General features: G+C 31.4%; 1 protein-coding gene across 3 annotated transcripts in view; it reads right to left on the reverse strand.

Annotated features, from left to right (window-relative positions):
- NIPBL (NIPBL cohesin loading factor) overlaps window positions 1–12,996 on the reverse strand; it is a 188,307-nt gene that overhangs the window by 30,665 nt on the left and 144,646 nt on the right. For all 3 annotated transcript variants that reach the window (XM_019737211.2, XM_074328993.1, XM_019737212.2), the window contains 8 exons: window positions 11,108–11,197; window positions 9,835–10,049; window positions 9,626–9,728; window positions 8,342–8,440; window positions 8,094–8,240; window positions 6,074–6,208; window positions 5,313–5,411; window positions 4,422–4,475 (listed from right to left, as the gene is read on the reverse strand). In XM_019737211.2, coding sequence (XP_019592770.2) covers window positions 4,422–4,475; window positions 5,313–5,411; window positions 6,074–6,208; window positions 8,094–8,240; window positions 8,342–8,440; window positions 9,626–9,728; window positions 9,835–10,049; window positions 11,108–11,197 — 942 coding nt within the window. The remainder of the gene's footprint in view (window positions 1–4,421; window positions 4,476–5,312; window positions 5,412–6,073; window positions 6,209–8,093; window positions 8,241–8,341; window positions 8,441–9,625; window positions 9,729–9,834; window positions 10,050–11,107; window positions 11,198–12,996) is intronic.

Below are 12,996 nucleotides of genomic sequence, written 5' to 3' on the forward strand. Positions count from 1 at the left end.
GTGTTCACTATGCTTGGAAGAAGAAATGACGAGGTGTGTATGTATATACTGATTTGTGGGCTATGGCCAATGATTTGGATGGATGGTCAGGGACTTAGAAGGAACAAGACTGGAAAGTTGGTGACAAGGAAATGTGGGCAAGAGTCATGTGGTTGGACATCTCTGAAAGGGCAAAAAATGTGAAGATATTTATTTTCCACATGAATGTTTATGAAAGGGAAACTTGGCAGAGGAAGATTTTAATAATCAAGTAGATAGAAAGACCCATTCTGTAGATACCTTCTATGAAGATATGACCCTCTTTTCCCAGCCACTCTGGTCATTGCCCAATGGACTCATGAACAAACAGTCCATGGTGGCAGGGATGGATTATGCATGGGCTCAGCAAACTGGACATCTACTCATCAAGGCCGACCTTGCTATGGCCACTGCTGAGGGCCCAATCTGCCAGCAGTAGAGACCAACACGGGTTCCCTGATGTGGAACCATTCCCTGTGTGATGAGCTACCTGGTAAAGGTTGATCATATTGGACCATTTCCATCACAAAAGGAGATCATTTTGTTCTTATTAGAATTGATACTTATTCTGGATAGATTTACCTTCCCTGAAAGCAATGCTTCTGCCAAAACTACCACCTGTATGCATGTGTGTATGTACACACACACAAACAAAATTTAGTCCATAGGCACAATGTGGTGCATGTGTGAATTTGAAGCTATTTCATGTAGTATTTGAAGTTTCCCTAGGAAACCACATTCCATGAATTGGTAATCAGTGATCTATAAGAAACCAACCCAACACATAAATAATACAAACGACAAACTGCTGAAATTGGATGGAATGGAATGTGTGTATATGAATTCATGTGGAAATAGAAAGTGTGCAAATTATTTTTGACTCAAAAAATTCCAATAATTCCAGCAGTCCATTACCTATATCCTTCCTAGCCTCTCTTAAAATTTATATGTAACTGCTAAGAGAGGTTATGTCTCTGTCACATGTATTTATATAAATATTTTTGAGCTTTATTTCTTATATTAAACTCTGCTAGTCTAATAACTATATCACAAAATCATAATGTCACTGGTAAACTAAACTGTTGGCAGAAACTAAAGTAGTAAAGCATAGATAGGATGAAAAAAAATTGAATGGACAACTATAGGACTAGAGAGTAAAGGTATAAAGAATATAAAACTACTACTGCTCAGAGATTGTAAATCTAGTTATCTCCTTTCTGCTTCTAACTTGCCAATAATACATAGGGATGTTATCTTACAATCTTTTCAGTAATACTAAATACTGACATTTCTGACAGCTACACTTAATTTTTAATCATTTATTGTAATTATCAGATGAAACATGGTTATACAGCCTTCTAGAAATTATAATGTCCTCTTTGGAATGGCTGACATAAATATAACTAAGGTGGTTATAAGATTCTATAATATGAAGCTAATTATCTCATTTAGAAAGAAAATGATGGTAACTATATCCTGTAAAATTCTGAAATGGAAGATGATTTATGAAGAGTCTAAGGAATTATAGTTGGGTAACATAAGCAAGCAAGCATCATGAAGGTGTTTAAAAAGGCATCTTGAACATTTTAAAAAAGCAACATACTACTACACACCACCAGAATGGGCTCAAATTAAAAAGACTGATAATACCTAGGGCTGGTGAGGATGTGGAACAAATGGAACATTGATGATGGAATGTTAAATGGTTCAGCCATTTTGGAAAATAGTTTGAAGGATTCTCACTCACCACATGACCCAGCAACGGCACTCACAGTAATTCATCCAGGAGAAATGAAAACACACATTCACACAACTTGCACACAAATACTCATAGCGGCCTTATTCATAATGGTCCAAACTGGGAACAACCCCAAAGTCCATAAGTTTGTGAATTAAAAAAGAAATCATGATACTATTGATACCACTCAGCAATAAAAATGAATATTAATATACTAGCAACATTCTGCTAATTAAAAAAAAAATAAAAAACAAAAGACTACAAGCTGCATGATTCCGCTGAACTGAAATTCTACAAAAGGTACCATTATAGTGACACAAAGGAGACCAGTGGTTTCCTAGGGTCAGGGGAGAGGCTCAACTACAAAGAAACACAAGGAACCTTTTAGGGTAGTATTCTATATCTTGATTGTGCTGGAGTTTACTGTATATATTAAAATTAATCAAACTGTATATCTGAAATTAGTGAATATTTTTGCATATATATTCTGACTCAATAAAATTTGGTTATTAAAAATATCACTATGTACAGTTTCATTACTAAAAATATTGCTAAAAATAAAAAAATTAAACAGAAACAAATGGACTTAACTAAATAGTAAATTGTTGACATAGTCAAACAGAAAAATGTTATTTCAAGATAGACTTCTAATGGTATATCTTTAAGGAGTTATAGATAAAAAGAAATGCAAAAATATTTTAAGCTGTATCCAATAATCTTATTTTTAACATAGTAGGACAAAGCAAATAAAAAATCATGTTCGTTGCCTTGGGAACCAAGACTTTTGGCCTAAAGGAAAGAATAAAATCAAAGGAGACTTATAATCTTAAATTTGAATAAAAAGTGTCAATATAAATTCTTATTTTTCTCTTTCTAAAAAAAAATATGTATTTTGTAGGTCTATTCTCTAAAAAGACCCAAAGCTATGGTAACACTTACCAATGAACATCCACAGCACTGAGATTAATTCCCACCGAAGGGATTTGGGCTCTTTGGAAAAATGGCTTATTTTAGATTTGGGGCAAGAAATGTACAAGATGAGTCTGGGGCATCTTGTAGAAGCAAAAAGCAATCAGGTTACAAAAGACTAATGAGGTTATATCAAAACGATATAAGACCAACTTGAAGGGACTAACACTGGGCAAAGGGGCCAATTTGAGCTTAAAAAAGAATTATGACTGCAATAAATTAAAATACATCAAAGACATATGAATCTATTAGTTCATATTGATATTAAAAAATGAACAAACTCATTAGTCATCTTTGGAGGATGACAGGAAAACTCATTATTCTGAAAACTGACAAGTAATGGAAAAGAATCAAACACTTCCCCTGCCTTTCCTATAAAACTTATACGTCATACTAACAATCAGGATAAAATTCCTTTTTAAAGAAGAATTCCAGCTAATTAATGTGAAACAAATAATTAGGAAAAGCATCAGTATTTTACACCTTTTGAAGGAAATAATGAATCTAGGTAACGATCATTTAAAATCAATCCTTAAAGACTTAATAATATGTAGATGCACCAGACTGACAATACCTAAACTCAGAGATTACTGAAAACAGGACAAGCAATACTATGTGCCTCCTGATGTGATGCAATAATATTCAGCATCATCTACATATGAAATATTCTTGTCCCTTACTCTCAAAACTGAACTTCAGTGTTATTAAGCCTCTAGATCTAAGAATTTACACACACACACACACACACAAATGGTGGACAGAGGAACAACTTAAATGACACCAGAAGGAAGAGATCTATGAAATCCAGAACATGGGACATTCTACAGAAAAACACATAAGTGGTATGAAAAAAAGGAGGGGATAAGTGGTCAACTATTATAGTTTTAGACTTAAGAGCCATATCATCCAAAGGAACTGTACACCAAATACAATAATACATTTTTGAGACAATCAGGGAAATGTGAGCATGGACTAAGTATCAGATATTAGGGAATAATTTATTAATATTTATTTTAATATAGATGATGATATTCTGGGTTTTTTTAAAAAACTAATTTCTGTTAGAGACAGATACTAAAGTATTTATACTAGGTGAAATGATATAAAGTATAGGAATTGCGTTAAAAATATTACAGCACACACAAAAAAAAAGATGAGGGAGAGAGATAAAACAAGACTGAGAAAATGATGATAGTTTTTAAAGTGGGTGATGGGTACTTCTATTTGAAAACTTGTGAAATAAAAAATTCATAGGGAGATAAACATTTCCACTTATGAAATTTTAAAAGAACATGAGTTATGGTTTAATTCTGCACTACTTTAGGAAATTCTACATATTTTATAACATGTCAAATAATGTAAATATATATTTAATGCAGTCTGTTTATCTATTTATAGATCTCATGTCTATAATGTAGATTAAAGAGATAAGAAAAAAATAATGATCTGGTGGAAGGGAAGATAGAATTTCAATTACTATTTTAGAAAAGTTACTTATAACAAGTAAATAAATAATGGATTAAATACGGATATTAACTAAAACATTCAATCTAATATGTTGAAAAAAGTTTCCCTACCAAAAGGCAAATACTTAAAAAAAAAAAACTGAAAAGGTTATTTTATGTCATATAAAATCTACAAAGAACTTCTATTACATTTCATGTTATCTATTATCAGAAGTCCAAATAACACTCACATTTTGAAGGAGTTGCTCAAACCAGTCATATCCAGTATCTCTGCATGCTGCAACCTAAGGGGGAAAATACGGTGAAACTATCAAAGCTGGAAATGTACTTAATCTGAATAAAATACACTTTGCTAACTTTAGCCTTAAATATATAAATGTCTCAATGTCTTCAATTAAAACATTTATTTTTAAAGTAAACTATTTTTTCAGTAAGCCAATAACTTACCAATGTTAAAATTTTTATTGTAAAAATATATCAGAATACATTCAAGAAATTAGTGTAATGTATTGAAATTAAATGTGGAATTACATTTTGAACAATAACTTGAACTACATGCTGTCAGGAAAATCCAAAAGGTCTAGAATAATAAAAATGAAAATGCTTGCTTCATATTTTCCTTCTAGATAGCAGATTTAAAGAATTCAGTGAAACAGATATATAATTGATGACATAAGATTTCTTATGTTCAAAATATGAAAAGTATCATGGGTCAAAAAAAATTATAGTTTATGTATATATTTAAACATGAAACTAATCTTAATTCATGTTTTCTGAAAAAGATAGAAATTACTATCTCATTTCAGGCTGCTATCCTTGGGCTATTGCACCTAATTCATCCACTTCTCCTTTCACTCTTAGTTTTCAATCACTGGAGGAATTTGAAGAATTTCAATATTGGTGCTTAAGTCTGTAAATGCCAAAAAGTGGGGCTATGTAGAAACACCCATTTCATCTTACTTGTATCCCTTGAGTATCTTCAGAAATATAAAGTAAAGAATGTAGTACTAAATGTCAAGGTTAACCACATACTCATTAGGGTCTCTCCCTTTGTAAAATGGAGTTCACCTCAGCTAGGTTTGCACCGGTAGGGACCAACCCCTTGTTCCAGTCCTTCTTACCACATCAGTGATGTTTAAAATTTTCCTTGTCATTGCTTCTTTGTCATTGTGTGGAGTTGGAGTAAACCAGAGTTTTTGGAATGTTTCATTTACTAATTTCTAGAAGAAAAAATTCAAACTAAGTAATTACAACAAACATGGCAAAATTCTCAATCCCAAATTCTCATTAAAGCCTAAAACAAAGCTATAAATAACTAATCAAAACACAAATTACTGGCAATTTTTGGTATGAATTTCTCAATTTTTTTCAAATCACCAATTAATTTCTCAAAATTATAATCTTTTAAAATTTGGTTAAGATTTTCAATGGATATCACTATGCCTAGCTTGGAACTTCTGCACAGTATATGCTCGAATGTTTTTGATCAAACTAAAAAATATTTTTACTACTTTTGCAGGAGAAAATATTTAAACTTTCAACAAAGTGTTAACTAATTTATGAGTATAAAACCAAGTACAAACCATGTAAAAATCAAAATAACTTTGATAAAAATTTCCAATATATAATACAATCTCTATAAAGGTATTAAATACTTTAATTGCTGAATTTGTTGGGAATAATCAGATTTTATTAATTAATGCAACATCTAGATAATAAAAATGTATCAAAGTAAGTCTTTATCTTGAATTTAAGTCTATAAATATCGTTTCATTTGTAAAGTTTTACATATATTTAAATAGACACAATTTAAATAATAATAAACATTTAAGTTATTTAAAACATTAATGAACAATAAACTTTAGTCAACATTTCATCTTACCTTAATGCCCTCTTCATCATTAACTCTGCGAATCATTTTTACACACATTTCGGTAATTTTTGGAAACGTTGGTTGTTCAATACAGATGTCTCTTAGAATCTTTATTACCCTTTTTCTGACACTAATACCAGTATCCTAAGAACAGAAAGGTATTATTAAATGTCAAAAACAATCAAGATACCAAGGTATATGAAATTTGATAAAATGAAATTAGAAAATAAATACCAACAAGCAGTATATTCACTATATATTAACATGATAAACATGGTCTATATATTTCCTTTTTATATGCTTTCTTATTGATGTTACTATAAATGAGTTATTTTATACCATCTATTTTTAAAATACGATATCCAATACATGAAAAAACATTAACTAGTTAGTACTGAACGCAATACTAGAGTATAAGCTTCCCAAAATTAAATGGATAACAAACATGAAACTTTTGGGATAGTGTCTGCTATTTAAGCAGCATATAAAACATTTTTAACAAAAATGTCTAACCTAAATCTAATCAAACCATTGCCACTATCTTATGGTTTATAGGAAATACAAGAAACAAAGGAACAAATTAAACAAAACAATGAGGAAATAACAAGACTAACCTGGTCTTTTTCAATTAGTCAATGTCAGAGGGGGAAGTGTGTAAAAAAGAGTGAGAATACTGTAAATTTTAAAACATGACCACCAAATGCAAAGTATGATCTTTCATTCGATTCTATTAAAAAAAAAAAAAAAGCTGGAAAAAATTTTTTTTGTCCAATTTTTGCGACAACTGAAGAATTTGAGTATGAACTGGTTATGAGATGATATTTAGGGAGTGTTAATTTGGTTGAGATAATAGTTTTTGTTTACAAGGACACTATTCCTATTTTTTGGAGCGTTAAGGTGAAATATCTATGGGAGAAATAGCAAAATGTTTGTAATTTAAAATAATTCAGCAAAAAATATAGATTAAATGTGGTGGTGGATACACGGGTGTTCATTGAACTATTTTTCTTTAATTTTACAAATTTCATAGTTTTAAAAATAAATAAAAAGCATCAAACACTTATTGTGCAAAATTATTTCCATAATGCAGTTTAGCCATTGTGAAAATATTTTACAATATATTGCTAGCGTAGATGCTGTCAGAGTTCACTGTAGATTTGAGAATCCAGTTGGTTTTGCCTTTCACTCTTGAAAAGACTGAGAGGCACCAAAAGGGAAAAAAGAAATTCTTCCATTCTTTCTTGGTTGATATCAAGATTTTATGCTAATTGAAGCTGGTATTATAACTTTCAATCATACAGTATTTTGATACTAGGCTAAAGGTGATAAATTCTTGTCATTGTGGGAATACCTAGTCATGTGCTTAATGAATCTCTGTTGAGTTACATAAGTAGCCAATATGCCTGCAGGGTGTGGTGTGTAGATTCGACAGGTATCTTGAAATGCCAATGTTTCCTTTTATATTCTAGGAAAATGCTTCACAGCCATAGAAATCCATGATATCCAAAAACTTAAGTGTCTTAGAATAGTATCTAAGTTTGCTCTTAAGACACAAATGACTTTCTGGTTTAACTTGCTTGTCATAATTCACCTTTAAGGAAACATGCAGATACACATAAAGGATTCAAAAATATTGTCAGATACCAAACTTCTGTACTTAGCTCTCACTGAAATAATTTTTCCTGTTTATACACATACATACATATGTACATAATTACTCTATATTCTTATTTAAAATATTAAACCCATGTAGTTCCTATGATTTATTCATTGTAAACTTATATAATCAAAAGGAATAGTAACTGAAAAAAGGAATCCAATTTTCACCAATGACTTGCTTTACAGTATTGAGCAGCCCTCCTCTTGAAATATGTCCTTCTTTAGAAGGTACTATAGTTCATAACATTGGGCAAAATAAATTTATAACTGACACTTTTCTAGCTTAACATTTGAAGGAAAAATGTGATACTACCAGGAAAACAAAATTATATTCATGAATTGTATAACAAAAATGAGAAAGCAAACATACCAATATTCTTTCAATCAGCATATCATAATACTGCTCAGCAAGCTGAGGTCGACAAAGGACAAATCGACCCAGTAATTCTACTGCTGCTTCTCGGACACTAGTAGAGTTATCCATCAATCGTCCATGAACTCCTCGCTGCATATCAAGCTAAAGAAAAATAAAGACAATGTAATTTACACTAAGTAGAGCTAGTATTTTAATTTGAATAGAAAGCTCAAGAAAGAAGAATAATTTCTGCTCCTCTTTACCCTTGCTAGGATACTGGGGTCTACAGCAACAACCTCAGACAAACACTTCATGGCTTTTGTTCGAACGGCAATTGCATTTTCACCAAGAACTCGAAGGATCTGCCAAGTAAACATTGATATTTTCATAAATTGTAGAACACTTAACATTTAACAAAATATAACATGAAAAGCAAAATATGTGAAAATAAACATAATTTACCTCCCTTTTTTATATACATGAGCAAAAGACATATTGTCTTACTGATCAAAAGTTTTAACCTAAAGTTAAGTGAGGCAGGCATTCTATACTTTAGGGCCTTTATCCTGGCATTCTCAATTAAACCAGGTTTTTATTGCTATGCTTCATTTGCAAGGACTTGTAGCTTCACTAAAACCTTGTTATGTATAATTTTAATTAAGGATATTTACTATCATTTAAATAACATTTGGTAACTGAATAATTTGTTTTTATAACATCAATCACTCTACTTACAAGGTGTGATCAAACAATAGGTTAATGTTTAAATAAAAAAAATTATTAAAGTAAAAGACACATTGCCATTAATCCACTTTAAGACTCTCCATCGGAAAAAAAAAAAACACTCTCCATTGCTTTGAACATACTTAGCCCATCATTCTTGTCACTTTCTGAAGCAATTCTGGAAGTCCTCTTTTGTGTCTTTACTTAATCTTCCATCATGACAACGCTCCATGTCACACATAGCTTCTGGTATGTGGCATTTTCTGACAAATAAAAACATTTCGGTGCATCCTCATCCACCTTATTCACTGGATCTGGCACCGTGAGACTTCCAGCTCTTCCCCAAAGTCAAAATGATCATAAAAAGTAAACATTTTGAATGGATTCAGGACATCAAAACTAGACACGACAGCAAAACTAGACACTCACGAAAAAGGACTTCAGAACTGCTTCAGAAAGTGGCAAGAACGATGGGATAAGTGTGTTCAAAGCGAAGAGGAGTATTTTGAGGAGGTTTAATGGCAATGTGTCTTTTACTGTAATAAATTTTTTTAAATTTAAACATTTACCGTATTTTGTGATCACACCTCGTACACCATAAGTGTTATACTCATACCGTCATGTATCCATTTATCTGTGAAACAAGAATCAATATGTAAAAGGCATGCAGAACAAAGGCATTTTAACAATATGGAACATAGAAACAAATGGTACTTTCACGATCTTTTAAAATATCTATTTTCAACAATGAACAGACATCAAACACTACTCCACAAATATCAAGAATCAGAAATGTCTGTATAAGGGATTCTGGTCCAGTTTACCTGTGTCAAATAAATATCAAAGCTCTGGGCAAACGGCCTCATAGAGGCCAAGTATCGAACAATCAAACAAGCATCCTCATAGTCCACAGTATCGGAGTTCATCCTGCAACAAAACGTCATTAAATTTTTATATATTTTTTTGTAAAGCACATAAATAGATTTCAAAGAGATAACTGAAAAAGTAAAGATGTGTTCTCCCTGGGTCTTACTTTAATGTGCTGAACTGAGAAGGCATGGTTTTAATAATGCTTCTAAGAAACTTTTTCCGGTTTTCAGCTCGATGCATAATTTGACCAGTTGTCTCAATTTCCTTTGCGTGATGTGTTCCTTCAGATGATTCCTCATCTTTTTGTGATTTCATTGCTTTTTCTGTTTCCAGAGTTGTGTCACGGAACCATTGGGCTATATAGAATTTACGAGAAAACTGGAAAGAAATTAGTGAAGATTGAGTTTGATGAAATTAGTAACAATTTCCAACTCATTACTCTTGATAAAATTAACTCATTACTCTTGATAAAATTAAACCAGTTACAAATATTAAGGTTTACTTTAAAACAACTTCCATCGGATAAAGACAGATTTTCAGAAAGCTGGAACATTTACAATATCCGAATGATAGAAAACTTATTATTTTACTTTGTCCCATTAAAATGATGTCAAAAGATAATTTCATAAACACAACTCTATTAAATCTAGAATATCACTACTATTAAGGTCAGTATTACATGATTCAGTAAAACTTAGATGATGGGTCAACTAGAAAAGTTTAGAACAAATGGATAAAATGCTGAAGGTAGAAGACTAGTTATTTTCAAAATCTCACTTTATTTTTTCAAGAACTACACAGCCAATTATTGAAATATTTTAATGCTGAGTCATATCTATAATCTATTCCTTTCAATAGATTGAAAATATGCAGTAGTTGGCTGAATAGCTTAGTTATCTCCAATCTCCTTAGATAGCATTTCCCGTCAGTTAAAAATTAAAAAGTACCCTAAAATATGCACTGTTCCCTAATATAGTTTATAAATTTTACATATGAACCTATTATACTAATACTTCAAAAATATATAATATACAAAAAAATAGAATTAAGGATTATATTAAAATAATTATTCATATAAAACTCTAACAGTTTTTTTTATATGCTAATTGATCATATCATGTACCACTTGGGCCATGCCCATTGTGAGGACCAATGATCTAGCCTAGTCTTAAAGATAACCTATGGAAAGATTTCCAAGTATTTCCCATGTCACGGTATTTAAGTATATTGTAATATCTGTACCAGAATTCCATATAGACAAATCAATCCATAACCATTTTTTTCTGTTTAGATTATCAAGTATCCCTGTTTCAAAGATCAATATTGTAAACAAATTTCCTCTTTATGACATGTCCCAATCTTCTTTCATACCCAATTTGAATAAACATGTGTTATCTCAAAAAAAAAACAAAAAAAAAAGAAGAAATGAATCCTACCACTAGTGAGGGATCAGTCTCAGTGTTTTCATCCAAGTAATCAAGCAATGCTTTTTGCAATTGTTGGATTTCATCTTCACCTCCTGAAACCTACAAAAATGAACCAAATAAGAACAAAAAACTAATAAATTATACAGCTGTAAACACAAATCTGAGCAAAAAAAACATAAATGATAAAAATGAAAATATAACTAAAATAGGGAGAAACAGAAGAATACTATTTTTGAAAAATATATTGATAGCTGAGGTTGGCTTTTATTTTTATGAACTACATGTCATCTTTGAAGGAGCTTGTAAGTAGCTAACATAAAAATTATCAGAACAATATGCTAAATCTTCAGAGGTAAAAAGGTCCTAGTACTGGTTTTCTGTTGGAAAAAAAGAGACAAATCCAAATTTAATCTAGTAAATGGAAACTGTTATTACGTGTTATAGGTTTCTTTGGGGTATTATTTAAAAAGAACATTCTGGAATGCAAATATTTGTATTTATAATATAAAAATAGTACTTTATTTCATGAAGGATATTAAATATAGAGTGGGTGAGCTGTTTCACTGGATGTAGAAACAGAAGGGGACTGAATGTTTAGGTCTTGTCAAGAACAACACAGAGCAGAAATTAACTCTGAGTTGACACTCATGTTTATAGCTTATACTCTAGCTTTGCCACAAGAAATGCCAAGTATATCTAAGTAGAAAACAAAGATTAGAATAACCCACGTTCTAGGAGAGTGGTGAGATGGATACATTCAGAAATTGATCATAGCACTGTAAACTAGGTCACTGTAAACTTTCAAAAGCAATTTGGAAATATGTCGAGGGCCATAAAAATATTTACAAATGACCCTTACCCTCTAGTTTTACAGTGTACTATCTACATGGCCATATAGATAAACAAGAGGTTGTAGGTCACTCTAAGAAATAACAAAAGACATCTAGCACCTAGATCTTGGTTTCTACCGTGTTTCCCTGAAAATAAGACCAAGCCGGACAATCAGCTCTAAAGCGTCTTTTGGAGCAAAAATTAATATAAGACCTGGTCTTATATTACACTATATTATATAAGACCTGATTTTATATTATAGTAAAATAAGACCTGGTCTTATATTAATTTTTGCTCCAAAAGACGCATTAGAGCTGATTGGCCGGCTAGGTCTTATTTTCGGGGAAACATGGTAAATTACCATTTTCCAGTTAAAAGGAACCAGCCGTTTTTAGAGAAATGGCTGATTCCAGGGCTGAGGCAAGGACAGTAAAAGATGAGCCTGAAACATCTTATTGTGCTACAAAGTAAGAAAGTCCTCAAAGAAAGCTAGGAACATATCAAAAAAACAAAATAAAAGCCAATTCAATGCAGGACTCACTGGTCAAATCGGGGAGACCCTGAGCATTAAAATAATGACAGCACAAATTATAACCTATTAAAAATAGAAATAGTAGTATCACATTAATGGTGCTGTCTTGCTTTTGATAGTTGTACTGTGGATATTTAAGTGAGAGTTCTTGTTTGTAGAAAACGTATAACAAACAGTGGTTCTCAAACTTCAGTATTCATTTGTATGTTAAACTACAGATTGCTGGTTCCCACACACAAAGGTTCTGATTCAGTAGAATTCGCATTTTAACACGTTCCTAGGTGATGTTAATATTGGTGCTACCAGTCTAGGGAATTACACTTTGAACTTCTGTAGTAATGGGGACATCATGTTTACTCAAATAGGAAAAAAAATGCATATACAGATATACATGAAAGTATATTTTGAAAAAGAATGATAAAGCAACTGAAAATTTTCAACAATTAAGGAATTTGGGTGAAAGGTTTGTGGGAGCTCCTTGTACTGGTCTGATAACTTTTCTGTAAATTTAAAATTATTTCAAAATACAAGTGCA

Source organism: Rhinolophus sinicus, linkage group LG03 (assembly GCF_036562045.2).
Source record: "Rhinolophus sinicus isolate RSC01 linkage group LG03, ASM3656204v1, whole genome shotgun sequence".
In the NCBI taxonomy this organism is placed as follows: Eukaryota; Metazoa; Chordata; class Mammalia; order Chiroptera; family Rhinolophidae; genus Rhinolophus; species Rhinolophus sinicus.